The 18,008-nt window shown below is 50.0% G+C and overlaps 1 protein-coding gene across 2 annotated transcripts; it reads left to right on the top strand.

Annotated features, from left to right (window-relative positions):
- The first annotated feature begins 1,478 nt into the window (after positions 1–1,478).
- NIPAL4 (NIPA like domain containing 4) lies at positions 1,479–17,022 on the top strand. 2 transcript variants are annotated; one of them, XM_090288492.1, is made up of 6 exons: positions 1,479–1,637; positions 4,741–4,980; positions 7,678–7,734; positions 8,925–9,015; positions 13,864–14,024; positions 14,680–17,022. In XM_090288492.1, the coding sequence occupies exons 1-6, from the start codon at positions 1,601–1,603 to the stop codon at positions 15,306–15,308; spliced, it is 1,215 nt and encodes a 404-aa protein (XP_090144618.1). In that variant the 5' UTR covers positions 1,479–1,600; the 3' UTR covers positions 15,309–17,022. The 2 variants fall into 2 exon arrangements, with proteins under 2 accessions (XP_090144618.1, XP_090144619.1); XM_090288493.1 differs by lacking the exon at positions 4,741–4,980 and having other exon boundaries at positions 1,524–1,637.
- Positions 17,023–18,008: the final 986 nt, after the last annotated feature.

Raw genomic sequence — 18,008 nt, forward strand, 5'->3', positions numbered from 1 at the left:
TGCACTTAGAGAAGCCAAGGTTTTAGGAATTGGGGTTTTGGTAAACTTGTTTTTCTGCTCATCCCAAAAGAACTGGCCGGTAAGATGGGGCTGGTTCACCAGCGCCCGGCTGGCTAAGGACAGAGCCCATCTGTCCCAGCTTGGACAGACTCTTCCAAAGCCACCCGCCCTCCCTGGGAGACTGCGCCTGGGACAGACAGTGAACCCTATTGTTCTCTTCTGGGGAGACAATGCTGGAGGCCCTGCTACCTGCCTGACAGGGCTATTGTGGCTGAGGGACAAAGGGCTTTGTCAGGACAGCAGTGAGGAGCCCTCGGTTCAATGGGGCCCTTTATGGCTCACTCCCAGGATGCACCGGGAGGCAGCCCAGTGGGGGCCCCACCCGGTCCTAGAACAGATGAGGACCTGGGGGCCCAGAAGGGGTGTGGAAGGTCTTCCAGTAGACCCTGGCTCCCTTCACCTCAGCTGCTGCCCTAAAACATGAGATCCACCCAACTCTGAAAAGCCCTATCTCAAAGTGAAGGATGGACTCAATACTGCCTTTAACTCTGGGCAAAGGGGCCCATCCCCGTACCCTAAAAATAAATGTATTAACAACACAGGTGGGCATCTGCATCTCGGCATCCGGGCTCGGCGCTGGCACAGTGCACTGTAACTGAACGTGCTCTCTCGTGATTTACGAAGGCCAGGCTTGAGGGACACACCCCACCTCTCGTCTTCTGTTTTCTCTAACACAACAGTAAGGCATACTTCCATCACCCTGTTTTTTTAATGGTGACTTGGAAAACACCGATCTCTAGATAGTTGGTCCCATTTTGTACCCCCACCCCCCAGAAATATATAAGGTTCTCCGGGGACAGGGACTGTGTATGACTCATTTTAGTCTCCAGTCACTTCACTTCTTTCATTCAGTTGACCAAGCTTCTAGCATCCATTCATTCCACAAGCACACGGACTGTTTGCTGGGCACCTGCCGTGTGCTGCTGTGTACTGGCGTCCAGCACTGTCAGGCCCGAATGAATGAACAGGGCAGGGAGGTAGGAAGCCAGGAAGGCAGGCAGGAAGGAAAACCCCCAGGGTCCTGGACCCCCCCAGGCGGGCGAGGGCCCCAACTGGCAGCAGTGTCCCCTTCCAAACCCCACGTTCCCACTTCCAGCGCGTCCAGAAAATTGTCCCCTCTCACGCCATCCTAGGGCTCATCACCTCTGGTCGCTGCAGAGGGAACTGGGTGCCAGTCCGGACTTAGGGAAGGGGTGGCGCCCGGGGTACCGCCCCCTCGCCGCCTGCCCTGGGTGAGGGGCGGTGACTCCGAAGCAGGGAGCCCAGCAGCCTCCACCCGGAGAAGGCGTGCGCTCCTTTGCGGGGCTGCTGGGCGGGGCGCTGGGGCGGGGGCCGGCCATGGAGTTGCCCAAGACTCGGTGTGACTCCTCCCCGGGGACCCTCCCCCTCTGGAGCGCGTCATTCTCCCCACCCCTGGGTGCCGACCCCTGCGGCTTCTTGCAAGCCTGGGCCACGCCAGGGACAAGTCTTGGCCACCTGCTCCGGAGCCCGGGAGCCAGGGGCGCCATCCGCGCGCGTCGGTGGGTGCGCCCGGGGCCCCATGGAGCTACCAGCCAGCAATGCCAGCTGCGAGAACGGTGGGTACAGACGGGGGCAGGGAACCCCGGGGACTGAGCGCCTTTCCTCCCCCACCGCTCCTTTCCTTCACGTCCTGTCCTAGCAGGCGGCCCAAAACTGAGGGGATGAGGTGGGGTAGGGTCCGGCACGGGTTGTCCGCCCCCACCCCCCACCCCCTTCTCAGGCCTGTCTTGGGAAGGAGCAGGGGTCTGGCTCATTTCCCCCATCTTGGGACCTGCGTAGCTGAGGGGACAATAGGAGGAAAGGGGGGCAAACGGGGTGGGGAGGAAGCAGAAGCAGGCATTATTGGTTGCAACAGGTCGACCTAGAGGTGTGGGGTCCCGGGCTTCATTTTATGCATAGTTGCTTCAGATTCTAGTACCTGCTCAGGTCTGCTGTCTCCCTAGGACCCACCAAGGACAGAGGCAGGAAAGAACAACCCAGGAAAGGATAAGGAAAGACCCTGAACTGAGTAGTGGGCTAGGCCCTTTACACGCGTTATCTCATTTAATCTTTAACACAACTCTAGAAGACAGGTAGATACATTACCTTCCTGTCTCCATTCTGGAGACGGGGAATCTGAGGCTCTGAGGAGTCTGATAACTTGCTCAAGGTCACAGAGGGGGAATGGGATATAGAACTAGGGCTCTTGGATGCTAAAACCTGTACTGACAGCACTATGCTCAACTCCTTTCTTGTTGCGTCTCCACGTTCCTACTTCGTCTTGGAATTGTGGCCTGTGCAGTACTTCTGCTGTTCTAATTCTCTCTCAAAGCCAGCCCACTGGGTGTTGGCTGGCTTTGGTTTCCTGGCCAACAAGGTAGTTCATTTGCAGCCTCACCTTCCCCCCGGGGGAAGAAGATGTTCCCAGCCCTGGCATATTCTGGAAGAGAAGCAGGAATTATCTGGCCCAGCCTGGCTTGTCAGATGACATCCTTCCCAGAACTGGATTTCCTTGGGCCCTCCGCCTTCTCTCTTTTCCTTTGTATCCCTGTGGGAGAACTTGAGGTAGTGGAGGGTGCTCTGTACCTTGGGGGCTTCAGGCCTCCCCAAGACAGCCAAAGTGGGCCTTTTGGTTCCACCTGCTGGAGATGCATCTTCAGGAGGGCAAGAGGTGGGCATGGGATGGGGTTGGCCTTACTCTTGGGAGTCGCCTTCTGTGGCCCACGTCCTTCCAGGATCTGGCTCATTTCCTGAGCTCAGGGAACTCCCTAGATTGGATTCTTGTCTCAGATGAGGAACAGGAGTGAGCAATCAGATCGCATTTGATTAGGGGCCAAGATGGCCACTTGTCTCATCTCTCAATTGTGACACAGATGTCAAAAAGAGGGGTCTCCCCCTGTAAAAGACACATAGGTGTTCCCTGGTGGGTTCCACACCCAGCTGCCAGTGGGTTTTGTGTGACACAAGTTAGTACTTCCCCTTCTCAGGGCCTCAGTTTCCCCAGCTGAAAGAGGGCTGTTCCAGCTCTGCTGTTCCATGCTTCTATGCCATGGAAGAAAGCTCAACATTGCACTTATTTACTTCCATCGAGATGCCACTCTGTGCTCTGGGTATTTCAAAGCCAGAGCTGCCTGACCTTGGACTTTGCGGCCCTTCTAGTGCAAGCATGGTCCTAGGAGAAGTGCCTGGCCCAGGCTTACGTCCTTACACAGGAGCCAGGTCTCTATGACACGTTAGAAAAAGACCTTCTGCCACCAGAGATCACAAATTCCAGTGCCTACCAGGGCCCAGCACATAACAAAGGTGACAGAAGGGAGCCAGTGAGGGACTCTGGGGCCTTGCAAAGAGCATATTCTATCTGGGGGGACAACGCTGCTCACAGCAGCCAACTGCTGCAGTGGGAAGGTATGCCCTGTAAGGCAATCAAAAGCTGCATTTTTTATGAGACATCTCCTTATTTTTAAATGTTCGTCACAAATTCATGTTTTAAAACAACCCTCAAGAGGCCAGTTGAAACACCAGCCTCCTTGCTGCCTAGTTTGTGTGTATGTGTGTGGGAGGGGTGTCGTGGTTAAGAGCATGGGCTTTGGCGTCAGGTAGGCTTGGGGTCCATGTCTGGCTTCACCAGTTCCCCGGAATGTACCCTTCGACAGGTTTCTGAACTTATCAGGATCCCGAGTTCTTCAGCTAAAACCCTGGACATGATCACGGTGCCATTCCCACGATAGGAAGGCTCATGGAAAGCCCCAGAGCAGAGGGCCGTGTGAGTCCTAGCAGTGGAGGGCTATCGGCTCTGCTATGTACGGTGTCCTGAAACTTGGACAGCTTAGGTGTTTGACTGAGGGTCTGCCCCTCAGGCCCAAGTCTGTCCTGTTGTCTTTGGTGTTTGTACCAGAAGGGCAAGCAAGGGTGTGCTGACTCTGGGGCACGAGGACTGCTTCAGACTGTCACGGCCTCTAGGACTTGGAAAGCAAACTTAAGACAGATTCTGAGAGTGACCCTAGTTCCTCTGAGGCCTGAAGACAGGCCCTAGCCACTGACCACAGCACCCATGGTCTGAGAAGTAAGGTCTGGGAGTGGTCAGTTACCACAGACTGAACGCTCATATTAAATCATCGTCAGGCCCATTAGGGCTCTGGACTCTCTAACCGCACTACCTTGTGTTACCTGTCAGGGGTCTCCATGGTGGCTGGAGGGAGGGAGACATAAGTAAAGAGGTCTCTGGGCGGGAGACTCTCTGCGTGATTCTGAGCTGTTGCAGGCCCAGCAGCTGGGAGGGGATTCTTATGGGGGGCGGGAGGTTGGATTCAATGAGAGCTTGGGGTGGGGGCTGCTTGTTTGGGGCATCAGAAGAGCTGAGTGGTTTCAGGCTGGAGTTCTGGAGTTAATTTGTTCTTAGGCAAGGTGCCTGACCTCTCAATGGCTCCCCAATTCACATCCATGAAATGGGACTTAAAGATGGCCCTTACCTGACAGGTGGTTATAGGCATTTGATGAGTTCATGCAAGCCCGGTGTCAGCACTAGTGAATGCTAACCGGCGTTTTCAGGTGGCGGGCCCAGTGTGCGGAAGGAGCCCTGCAGTGGCTGAAGCATGGGGTCTGAAACAGTGGTCAATCTAATATTTTTAAAGCATGCTAATGTCCCCTGCATGCCTCGCTCACCATGATCTTCCCGCCTAGGTTCCCTGATCACCCTATACTGCTCCTCCCAGCAAGTCCTGTGCCAGATCATCGGTGACCTCACCCCCCAGATACCCAGCAATGTCACCTCTCAGAGCTGGCAGGAGAGGTTCAGGAAGAACTACAGCTTCTACGTCGGCCTGGGTCTGGCCTTCCTGTCCAGCTTCCTCATCGGCAGCAGTGTCATCCTCAAGAAGAAAGGCCTCCTGCGCCTGGTGGCCTCAGGGGCCACACGGGCTGGTAGGCTTCTTGGGGGGGGGGGTATGGAGATGGGGTGCTGAGCAACTGAACCCTCATCCTGCCCTGTGAACCTCTCTTTAGTGCAGCAGTTTGAGAACCTGGTCTCAAAGGGTCCAAGAGGCTCACTGTCACCCCCATCAAAAATCCAATCCACCAATAGGAGACGTTCCTTTATAATCCAATATTTCCTGACAACCTCACGATCAGCTAATTGGGGTGAAGAGGAGGATAGTCTCAGGGCCGAGAGTCAGAACCCCCAGGTCTAGTCCTGATTTTATTTCTTATCAGCTGTGTCATCATAAACAAGTTGCAACTTGCCTACAAAATGGGAATACAAATACCTCTGCCTGGAACAATGCCGGGCACTTACTGTCATATTGAACTCCCTTATGGGCTACAAAAGAATTGCTGAGTCTCTTGTCCACAGGGATTTGCTTGCTTAGAAAATCAGATGTGTATCCCTGAAACAATTCTTGAGAAATGGAATCATGCATAAAGGAATTTATTCATTTAATCATCATTTCTTGTGTACCTGCTGTGTGCCAGGCACCACGTTAGACACGGGCTGCAGGGGCCTTGTGGGGCATTGAATCAAGTGGGAGAGCCAGGCACGTCAGTAGGCAATTGTTCCACAGTGTGTGAAGTGCTAGCATGGGGAAAATAGGAGGCAATGCCAATATTTTGTAGGGGCACATAAAGCCTGGGCTTTGGGGGTCAGGGGAGGTTTTCTATAGAAGCAATCCAATAGCTGAGACCTAAATAATGAGGAGGTAGCAAGATGAAAGGGAGAAGAGGAGGACATAGTGTTCCAGGCAGAAAGAACAGCATGTGCAAAGGCTCAGAAGTGAGAGAGTGTGTGTGATACTGGAAAGTGAGTCTAGTTCAAGGCGGCTGGAGCATGGTGGGGTAAGAGATGGTGGCGGGAACAAATCACGATGGTCATGTAAACTGGACTTCAGAATTTGAGTGTGATTGTCAGTGACTTTGGGCTTTTGGCAGACGAGTGACACAGTCTGATTTATGATGAGAGAAGGTCCCTGGTGGCTGGGGAGAGAATGCATCAGGGAGAAGGTGGAAGACCATGAGGGGAGAGAGACCACAGCACTTTGTCGGGGCCTGGGAAAGAGCAGCAGGCATGGAGACGTGCAGTGGAGTCCGGTTCGGGAGGTCGAGCTTACTGGGTTTGGCGTTGACCGGCTCCAAGGGGAGGGTGAAGACACACGTCAAGGATGATGCAGCTTCGTGACTTGAGCAACTGGAGAGATAAGGGAGCTATTTTGTGAGGTGAATAATGCAGGAGGGACAGGTTTGTGGGACGATGATGTGTTCAAGTTTGGACGTGTTCTATTTCATTTTCTGCTATTTTAATCGCTTCTGCAATTTCAGATCTTAAAGGGAAATGCTCTCAGAGCTCTGAAGCTTTTGTGGGAGATTTTAACTCCTTTAGGAACCTAAAGACCTTAGAAAAATGAGACTTTGCAACAAGTGACATGCAATGTTGGCCTTTTAAGAGAACTGCCTTTCATCTAGCCATTATCGTCATCATGGCTAATATTATTGAGCATTGACTATGGGCCAGGCTCTGAGACCATTATGTGAACAAAACAGACACAATGCCTGGCTTCATGGAGCTTCCATTTTAGTGGGAGAAGTGCCAGCAAATAGGTCAATCCACAATATAAATGATAAGCATCAGGAAGAAGAAGAGCTGGGAGCAATGAAGGAAAACCCCAAAGGGAAATAACAGAGGAAAGGAGTCAGGGAGGAAGGTCTCAGGGGCAGCATCCCTCAAGCAGAGACCGGTATACTGAATGCAGATTCAGGCAAATACCACCAAGGAGACTCTTTAGAACACAGAAAAACATGGGCAAAGTTCTTAAGGCCAAAATGACCTCATCATTTTTGAAGAACTAAAAGAAAGCCTGTGCGGTGAGGTTGTATAAGGAGAGTGGCAGGAGGTACCTTTAGAGAGGTGAGCAGGGTCAAAACTGTGAATGGGCTTCGTAAGGATTCTAGCCTTTATCCTAAGAGTACTTGGAAGCCATTGGCCAGCTATACGCAGAGGAATGACATACTCTGTTTTACGTTTTTAAAAGACCACTGGCTGCTCTGAAAGGAATAGATTATAAAGGGATGAAAGAAGAACCAGAGGAGGCTATTGCAAACTCAGGCTGAAGGTGATGATAGTAACCTCGGAGTTGGGCGGTGGCCATGGAGTGGACACACATGAGATGCTCTTTGGAGACAGAATCAGCAGGATGGACTGGATGGAGGAAGGAGGAGGAGTGGGAGGAGCCAGGGGTGATTCCTTGGTTTCTGGCTTAAGCAACTAGGCGCACGGAGGTGCCAGTTCCTGAGTTTCATTTGGTGGGTGGATGGGGAGCATTGGAAATCAAGAGTTCCATTTAGGACTGAGCTCAAGATGCCTGCAAGAGATCCAAGAGATGTCAGATATGCATCTGGGCTCAGAAGAAAGGATCAGGATACATATATGAAACAGAGACCCTAGCACATAGATTGTATTTAACACTTGGGCCATGGATGCACTCACCTAAGAGAGGGCCCGGAAGCAAGCCCAGAGGACTAACCACAGCTAACATATATTGAACTCTTAGAGACTATGGAGCAAAGGTAATGATAGGAAAGGTGCCTGAGAAAGTGTGGCCATGCTCTAATTTTGTGTCCGTCTTTCTACAGTGGACGGAGGCTATGGCTACCTGAAGGATGCAATGTGGTGGGCTGGATTTATCACGAGTAAGTGGGGACTTTGCTACTAATGACAGTGACCTCTTGATGGCAGAGGCAGAGAAAGGAAGGGTGGCTGGGACATTTCTGTCTCTAGTGTACAGAGTATAAATGCAAGGCCCATATTTTTAGGGGGAAAACCTGACAGGCTTTGCAGGCAGAACATGTTACCTGAATCTTAGATCACTTTCTCAACCAAAAGCCGGTTTTTTCGTCCGTGAAGCATCTATCCACTGAGCTGGTAATGACAGAGGTGTAATTTCTCAGCTTCCCCTCAAACATAGGGAGATATCACACTGCCTGTTGGCATCTCTTGGACTTCTACATGGCAGAAGCTGGGACTCGTACACCAATTTCCCCATTCCACAGGCAGTTTGTGGACTCACTCAGAATATGGCTGATCTGCCACTTAAGGTTTGCCCAAATTTGCATGTTCACACATTTCCCCCACTTTCCACCCACCCTCTCTGGCTTTCAAACTCTAATTCTTTCAGATGGAAAACCAGCCAGCTCTCCATTCATAATTCCCTGCACCAGGTTTTGATTCCAGTTTTAGCCAGAGCTATTGCATTTACCATCTGCTTTCACGGGGCAGACGCAGGCCATTCTCTACCAGCAAAGAGAAAGAAAAGGCACTTGCAAGGGTCTGCAAACTGGAAACTCAAACGGGGAGAATTGGGACCCTTGATAATGTTATACTTTCTAACCCACCTGCTTGTCTGTTGTGGACTACCACAGTTCCTCTGGGAAAGATGACTCTATGGACCTGTTGGTACCTGGAGAATTGATAACTGTTAACCATTTATTTATTTGATAATTAACACTTTCTAGAATTTACCTTAAAGATACAGACCAAATACTGGCAGTCCCTGAGATACACTTAACTGTGCCTGGACTAGAAGAAGCCAAGAGACCTCAAAAACAAGATGGTGTCTACCCACAGCCATGTCATGTGACCTTGAACTCTGGGTCTAGCTTCCCCACCTTTAAAATGGAAGACTTTGATCAGGATGATTTGGGCCTGACCTTCTGGTCAGATTCTCCAGGGAGAGAACATATGGATTAGGATTTTAAGGAATGCTAGTCTGGGATTCTATGACTGGTCAAACACTGCATGAAGCCGTCTCCACCCTGACTCATCTGGGCTGGAGACGCGGCATTGGTGCTACACTCACCTCTTTTCTCCCTTAATTTCCTAGTGGCTGCTGGAGAAGTTGCCAACTTCGGGGCCTATGCATTTGCTCCTGCGACAGTCATCACACCTCTGGGAGCCATGAGTGTCCTCATAAGGTTATTGTCACCTTTCTTGCTTTCTCTGGCTCCTTCCTATTTTCTTTTCTTTTTAAAAATTTTATTTATTGATTTGAGAGAGAGAGAGAGATCAATTTGTTATTCCATTTATTTATGCCTTCATTAGTTGAGTCTTGTATGTGCCCTGTCTGGGGATTGAACCCTCGACCTTGGCGTATCTGGATGATGCTCTAACCAACTAAACTATCCGGCCAGTGCTTCCTATTTTCAGTTTGTTGAGGTCCGGAACTGCCAGTGGGGCCAGCTCCCACTTGCAATCAGGGATGTGTGCTGTTTGTTCAGAGCTCTGGCATTTTTAATTATTTGCTGTCAGTTGCTCTAGCATCCCCTGACTTACCGGGCAATGGAGGGGCAGGCCAACCCCAAACCAGTGGGAAGGGCTTCCAATGCCACCAGTCTGAATGTTTCATGTCAATGTTTTGAGGCGCAAATAGGAGAAGCTTACAAGTGAAGCCTAGATGAACATTCCGAGTTCTCACCTTGGATCTACCACTTAGTTACATGACCATGTGCAAGTCACTTAACCACTCTAGGCTTCAGTTTCCCCATCTGCTAAATGCAGGCCCTAAAAACACCTACCTGAAGGTATTGCTACAAGGACTAAGTGACATCATGCACAGAAAGTGCCTAGTTAGACTGGCATTGAAGAATACCCATGGCTAGCATATATGAAGGGCTTACTGTGTGCTAAATGCTCTAAGGGTATTCTGTGTATTAACTCAGTTAATCCTGACATCATCTCTGCTAATGAGAAAGTAGGAGAGATCTGAGCCGAGAGAGGATAGGCAACTTGGACAAGGTCACCCAGATCCTAAGGGGCTCGGCTGGTACTCCCACCCCGGCAGTTCAATGTCAGAATCCAGGTGCTTAACCACTATGCTGTGTTGCCTTGCAAACATTTGCTAGTTTTAAAAATAACTGATACCAAATATGCATGCTTCCCATTGCCCCATTCCTCCCAAGCCACAAACATAGCTCCTCTGTGGGGGTCCTGAAGCCCCCTGAAGCTGGCTCGCATTGGCTTAACCTTGGAGCCCTGGTAAATCCTGGCCAACCACACCCGGTATCCATACTTTCCTGTTTTAATTTACTTTCTTGACAACAAGTTTGCCATATTTATGCAGTCAAAAACAAAACAAAACAAAACAAATGGAGCCGTGACTCACATTGCACAGTTGGCTGATGTAGCAGTGTTACCACGATTGCATATCTGACTCGTTTACAAATTCCCACCCGTGGGAAGCTGGGAGTCAGGAGTCCTCCAGTGTGTGAGCCCTGCGTAGGCCAATGCTGGCAGGCTCTCTTGGACAGGCGTGTGGGTGAAACGTTTTTGGTAGTTTTAGAGGAGAGATGGGAGACATCTAGAAGAACCTGGACATTAATCCTCTCTCATTGGGTCCTAGATCAGATAACAGATTTGTACCTTACACTAATGCTAACTTTGTAAAGAAACAAAAGCATGCCCTAGCGATCATATCTGTCTTGCCTGATTTCCCTCCCTTCTTCTCCCACCTCAGCTGGCTTCTCTGGAAGATATGGGGGGAATGAAAATTGCATCATCTAGGAACAGCAAGGAAGTAGAGGTATTCTGCCCAGAAAAGAAAGAGAGGACTCAGGGAAGTCACAAGAATTTTCTGTAGTGATGTGTAGAGGGAAAACCATAGGCTTTATAATGAGAGAGAATTGGAGCTTAAAGCCTGGCTTGGCAACTAACCACCTGTATGACCTTGCCAAGTTGTTTTAACCTCTGTGAGACTCTGTTTTCTCATCTATAAAATGGGGATAATACCTAGTACGTAATATAGGCCATAGACACAGTGCCTATACTTGTCATTGTGTTTGTTTATATTGGTATATACAAAAGGAAGAAGGAATGGATTTGTTCTGTATGACTCAAGGAATAGAAATGGAATAATGAGTGGAAAGTACCATAATTTTGGAGAGGCCCAGTCAAGATGGCAGCATAGGCAGACATGGCTCCCTTCTTCGCACAACAACATCAAAATTACAGCAAATATAGAACAACCATCAGCTAAAACCATCAGAAATTGAGTTGAATAGAACTCTGACAACTACAGAATCAAATAAACTGCATCCATCGAGGTGGGTAGGAGGGGTGCAGAAGCGGAACAGGCTGGTCTCTTCCCCACGTGTGGTGGATAAAAATTCAAGAGGGATAGCTATCTCAGAAGCAAGGAGTCCCTGCCCCACTCCAGACCCCCCAACCCAGGATTCCAGTGTCAGGAAGATAAGTTCCCCAGAACTTCTGGCTGCAAAGACCAGCGGGGATTGAGTCAGTAGAAGAAACTGCTGGAGCCCCAAGCAGTTCCTCTTAAAGAACCCACACACGGACTCACCTACTCAGACGCACTCCTTCTGAGCTCCAGCACCAGGGTAGCAGCTTGAAAGGCGCCAGTCGTATACAGGGAGAAACTGAAGTGTCTGGCATCAAGGTGAGCAGAGCCAGCAAGCTGGTGCCATATCTGAGACTCCATCAACCTGGCTAACACTGTTTGACCCGCCTTGGAGATCCCTAGAAACTCCGCCCCACCCACCCAATTTATGGGCCCACCAACAAGCAACAGCTGGCCTTAGCGAGCTCAAGGCCCGGCACTACAAGCAGCCTGCTTAGATTCACAGCTTGGCTTCACCTGGGAATCTCTAAGCCCAGCACAAGTAGCAGCCATCTCGGATTGCTTTATAGCTCAGGCAGGGTGGCCCCGAGCAAAATGCAGGTGGGGGCTGACCTTGGCCTGCACCACCCAGGAAACCCCAGGGCCAATGCACCCAGTGGACAGCTACAGACCATGTCAGAGCACCACCACCCTGTCCCTGCACAGCTGATCCTCCACGGAGGGCAGAGGTTGGTGGTCAGTGGTCACAGTCAGTCCTTGCAGCTGACTGGCCTGGGTAAATCCCTCCCATTGATCTGCCAACAGCAACCAAGGCTCAACTAAAAGAGAAGGGAGGGTATACTCAGCCCGCACGAAGGGCACACCTTGAGTACCCAGCTTGGGTGATAGGGGAGTCTGTGCTACTGGACTCTACAGGACACCTACTACATTAGGCCATACTACCAAGACACGGAGTCAAAGCAGCTCTACCTAATACACAGCAACAAACATGGGGAGGCTGCCAAATTGAGGAGGCAAAGAAATATAACCCAAATGGAAGAACAGAACAAAACCCCAGAAAAAGAACTAAATGAAACAGAGAGAGCCAAGCTATCTCTGCAGTTCAAAACACTGCTAATCAGGATGCTTATAGAAATGACTGAGTATGACTGCAAAATAAAGGAAGAAGTGAAGATTATACAAAGTGAAATGAAGAAAAATATACAGGAAACCAACAGTGATAGGAAGAAAGCTGGGATTCAAATCAACGATGTGGAACAAAAGGAAGAAATAAACATTCACCTGGAACAGAAAGAAGAAACAAGAACTGAAAAAAATGAGAGGATTAGGACTCTCTGGGACAACTTTAAATATACCAACATCTGAATCATAGGGGTGCCAGAAAGAGAAGAGGAAGAGGAAGAAATTGAAAACTTATTTGAAAAAATAATGAAAGAAAACGTCCCTAATTTGGCAAAGGAAACAGACATACAAGTCCAGGAAGCAGAGAGAGTCCCAAACAAGTTGGACCCAAAGAGGACCATACCAAGACACATCATAATTAAAATTCCAAAGGTTAAAGAGAAAGAGATAATCTTAAAAGCAGCAAGAGAAAAGAAGAGAGTTACCTACACGGGAGTTCCTGTAAGACTGTCAGCTGATTTCTCAAAAGAAACTTTGCAGGCAGGAAGGGGCTGGCAAGAGGTATTCAAAATGATGAAAAGTAAGGACCTACAACCACGATTACTCTATCCAGCAAAGCTATCATTTAGAATGGAAGGGCAGATAAGGTAAAGCTAAAAGAGTTTATCATCACCAAGCCATTATTACATAAAATATTAAAAGGACTTATTTAAGAATAAAAAGACAGAAACTATGAACATTAAAATGACAACAAACTCACAACTATCGGCAACTGAATCTAAAAAACAAAAACAAACTAAGCAAACAATTAGAACAGGAACAGGATCATAGGTATGAGGATCATTTGGAGGGTTATCAGCTGGGATGGGGAAGGGGGAGAAATGGGGGAAATGGTGCAGGAATTAAGAAGCGTAATTGGTAGGTACAAAATAGACAGGGGGGTGTTAAGAATAGTACAGGAAAGGGAGAAGCCAAAGAACTTACATGCACGACCCATGGGCATGAACTAAGGTGGGGGCGGGGAGCAGATTGCTGGAGGGAAGAGGGGTATTAGGCAGAAGGGGGCAAAGGAAAAGAAATTGGGACAACTGTAACAGCATAATCGATAAAATATACTTTAAAAAAAAGTACCATAATTTTGGTATATAATTAAAATGTATCTACAATGGATTCATTTGCCTTCTGAAGGGGTGAGCTGCTTGCCACCAGAGGTATACAAGCCAAAGCTGAAAGCCACCTGTTTGCAGTGTTAAGAACTGCTCATTGGTAGGAAGTTAGACAAGAGTGCTTTGAAGAACTCTTCCAACTCTTCTGCCCAGGAATACTTTCAGTCTCTAAAATGAAAGAAATTTACATGTACATCCTCGGTTCTTCCAGCCCATACTGTAACCCTCCCATAAGTGAGTTCCTACTTCAAACGGTTTGGGGAGGTTCTAGAAAAGCTTCCCCATGAGAAAGGAGTGTGTACTGATCTGTTGATATCCACAAGCATTTACTCAGACCCCGTTTCTCTTCGGAGCGCTGGCCCAGGCCTGGCTGCCTAAACTCCTCCTCCTGTCCCCACCTGCAGTGCCATCCTGTCCTCGTATTTCCTGGGAGAGAGTCTGAATCTGCTGGGAAAGCTGGGCTGTGCCATCTGTGTGGCCGGCAGCACGGTGATGGTGATTCACGCCCCCGAGGAGGAGAAGATCACCACTGTCGTTGAGATGGCTGCCAAGATGAAAGACACAGGTAGGCGTTAAGCCCTAGTGAGCAGGAAAGCACTGGGGCTAAGCCACTGGGAAGGGCTGACTGGGCTCCAAGCATCTCACATGGGGAAGGCAAGACCAGCTTATAGGTTTCCCAGCCTGATATATATCGATGCCATTTATTGTGTTTAGGATGTGCCAGGCATGGTTCTGAAGACTTTGTCTGCCTTGGCTCAGTTAGTTCAGGCTGCTGTAACAGAATACCATAGAGACGGGACGGCTTAGAAACAACAGAAATTTATTTCTCACAATTCTGGAGGCTGGAAGTCCATGATCAAGGTGCCAGCAGCCTGCATGTCTGGAGAGGGCTTGCTTCCTGATTCTTAGATCACCACCTTGTCACTGTGGCCCACCTGGTGAGGGAGCTCTCTGGGGTCCCTCTTATAAGGGCACTAATCCCATTCATGAGGGCCTCACCCTCATGACCCAATCAGTCCCCCACAGGCCCCACCTGCTAATACCCTCACATGGGGGATTAGGTTTCAACATATGAATTTGGGGGGACAGATTTAGTCTTACAGCATACGTGATATCATTTAATCCTACAAGAAAAAGCCCCATGGAAGGTCTTATTATTAGCCTGTTTCACAAATGAGGAAACTGGTCCAGGGGTAACCTGTCTCCCTCTGCTTCCGAAGGGTACATCGTGTTTGCTGTGCTTCTGTTGGTGTTCTGCCTGCTCCTCATCTTTGTCGTCGCCCCACGTTATGGACAGAGGAACATCCTTGTCTACATCGTCATCTGCTCTGTGATCGGGGCCTTCTCGGTATCTGCCGTCAAGGGTCTGGGTATCACCATCAGGAACTTCTTCCAGGGGCTGCCCGTGGTGCGGCACCCCTTGCCCTACATCCTGTCCCTCATCCTTGCACTGTCGCTCAGCACGCAGGTCAACTTCCTCAACAGGGCGCTGGACATCTTCAACACCTCCCTGGTGTTCCCCATCTACTACGTGTTCTTCACCACAGTCGTGGTCACCTCCTCCACCATCCTCTTCAAGGAGTGGCACAGCATGTCCGCCGTGGACATCGTGGGCACCCTCTCCGGCTTTGTCACCATCATCCTGGGCGTGTTCATGCTTCACGCTTTCAAAGACCTGGACATGAGCCAGACGAGCTTGCCCCACATGCACAAAGACCGAACGCCTCCTCCTGCCCCAGAGCCCACTGTCATTAGACTAGAAGACAAGGATGTCCTTGCAGACAGTGTAGAACTCTCCAGTGCCCCGTCGCCGGAAGAAAAGCCCAAAGTATTTATTGTCCATTCTTAAAGCTCAGAATCAGTGAGGGAGAGGACGAGCCCTATGGTGCAGCCTGCTTCTCAGTTTCGGAGCCACCAGGTTATTTTCAGCACCGCTGTGCCCCATTGGGCTCTCTTTTCTGAGATGTTCATTTATACCTCATCACAGCCTCCAGGAGAAAAATCCTTACCCGTGAGTGGTGGGGGTAGAACTTCCTGGAAACACAGCCTCAGTGACCAAACACCCTCCTTACATTGTTGCCAGCAGGTCCCTGGACCTCCCGTCCCACGTATTTCCTTGGTGCCATCTGTATGTTGTTGGGAAGAAGACAGAATGTGACCTGTTGAATGTAGCACACAGTCTAAGAACTTCCCTGAGTTGCGGGTCGTAAGGACAGCCGCACCTCTCATTCTCTGGAGACGGACTCACCATTTCTTAGCCCAAGGATGGTGTGAGGCTGGCTCCCTGACGGGCCTCCCCATCCAGAGCCGACGGAGAGCCAGCTAATGAAAAATGTCTTGCTGCTTTTGCCACTTCCTTTTTGGAGACAGAAGCAAGACCTCAGCTGACCTGCTTACTGTGAAAGTCACCCGATGTCTCAGGGAAACGCTTCCACCAGCCCCAGGCCCCAAGCACTCCGGCCAGGAGGTCAGCATCTTTGTTCCCATGGACTCCGCCCCATGCCCACCCCTAGCTATACATCCTAAGGGGTCTGTCACTGAGACACCCAGGCAATTGTCTCAGAACTCAAAACAAAGGGACAACAGGCGCAACAAAAGATGTTTCATAGCCAAGCTCTGCTGGCCAAACCCAGTGTTTCATTTTGCCTCAGAAAACAGCAATTGCACTGCTCTTCAAAGTGCCCTGTGGAGCTGTTGACATAATGCACTTTTCTTTTCCTCGAGGAATAAACCAAAATATTTGGGGAGAGGGGGAGAGTGAAGAGCAAAGCCAGGACTTGGCAGGAAGCAGCTGCCAGGTCTATTGGAAACCCAGCCAACTTTTGTGTTTACTCTGGTGCCCAACCAAGACCCCAGGTGGAGAGGACTCTGGGTAATGTCTGGGCTCCAGCCTTAGAGGCTTGGCCAGTGGGACCAGCTTTGAACTTCAGTGACCAAGTGGGGTGTAAGTTTGGCACAGGTGGGTGCATTCTGGCTCTTGGCCCAACTGCCACCAAGCCCTCAGCTCCACTGATGAGCCGTCCACCCTGGGAAGCAGCGTGGCATCATGCTCCAACACCACCTGCTTTGGGGACTGCCTTTGGTCCCCTCACACTTGGCCAGAGGCATTCACAACACAAGAGCATCTGGAGAGAGAGATAATTGATACTCTTCCCCTCGTGCCTTCTTTCGAGCTGCAGGGGTGTGGGAGTTGGTACAAGGACAACTGAAAGAGAAGAAAAGGAACCAAGTATGTCTGGAAAGAAGGAAGACTTGATCCTCAGCCCCCCAGGTTGGGGCAGCGCTCCCTACTATAGCTCTATACCTGCACCCTGTGTTTACATACCACGCGGCCAAGCCCAGGCCAAACTCTTGCTGGCCTTGGAGCTCCAAGGTTCAGCTGACCAACGGGCTGGCTCCCTGCACCTCCAGCCTTAAGTCCCCCGTTTTTTAATGAATGTGGATTTCTGCCTGTAACTAAAATCAATGCAACACATTGGATTTTGAGACCAGCAGTCATCTGAGGGCCCTAAGAGTGTGGTCTGCAGGGTCCAGAATAAAGACCTTTGAGTGTGTTTACTTTATACTTGTGCCTTAGCCTTCCTGGGAAACGGAACAATTACCATGGTCCCTTTAGTGCTGGGAAGCTGGTCCCCAATCTCTGGAGGGTTGTGGCTTCCAAGGAACTCCCTACAGTGGTTTTCAACAGCCCTCACTAGAGTAGGAAAGGCTCTTTTAGAAAGTCAGTAGAAGAGACATACGCCTTGTTAATGTCTGAGCCCTTACTTGAAGCCTGGCATAGTGCTAAGAGCTTCACACAAATTCTCCCTTTAAGTCTTCAAAAACCCTCAAGGCAGATTTATTTTTTATCCTCATTTTATATATGAGGAAAGGGTCTCAGGGAAGTTAAGTAATTCCCCAAGGCTACACAGCCGGGAGAGTCAATGTTGATATCTGGCTCCAAGCCCTCTGTCTTAACCATCAGCCAGTAGTGAGTGTGTCTCCAAAGGTTCAGTTTGCCCCCGATTGCCATCTGATATGACTCTGTTCATTTCTTGTGATCTGTGCTATCGCCCAATGACAGCTGTCTGTGGTTCCGCTCCTTGGAGGACACGGTGACCACAAAGGCCCCATGGGTGTCCTAAGCACATACTTGGCACTCCTGAAAACATTGAGTGAAGGGACAATACCATGGTCCTTCTTTGCCCAAACTCTCTTGGGGCCAGCGCTCAACCCAGAGCAGATCCTGATAGAATCCCAACATGTTAAGCAGAGCAACTCAGAAACGGACGTCCTGACAGCCAGGTGCTGTCACATGTTCACAGAGGGACTTAACCGGTGACCGCAGCTCTTCTGAGGGAGCGGTTACTCCACCCGAGTTCTCGAGCTCACCTGCTATCACATCTGGTTCCCAGCAGAGGCAGGATTTGAACCCAGGTCTGTGCAGCCAGGCTCTGTGTCTTACGCTGCTGCCCAGTCTGTGAGGATCAGCAGCTGGACACAGTGGTCGGTGCAGAGGGGGTGTTTGGGTGGGAGCTAATTCCATGAGCAGGCACTTTAGGAGTCAGGG

This window comes from Furipterus horrens, unplaced genomic scaffold (genome assembly GCF_987537825.1).
Source record: "Furipterus horrens unplaced genomic scaffold, mFurHor1.1.pri manual_scaffold_10, whole genome shotgun sequence".
Taxonomy (NCBI): Eukaryota; Metazoa; Chordata; class Mammalia; order Chiroptera; family Furipteridae; genus Furipterus; species Furipterus horrens.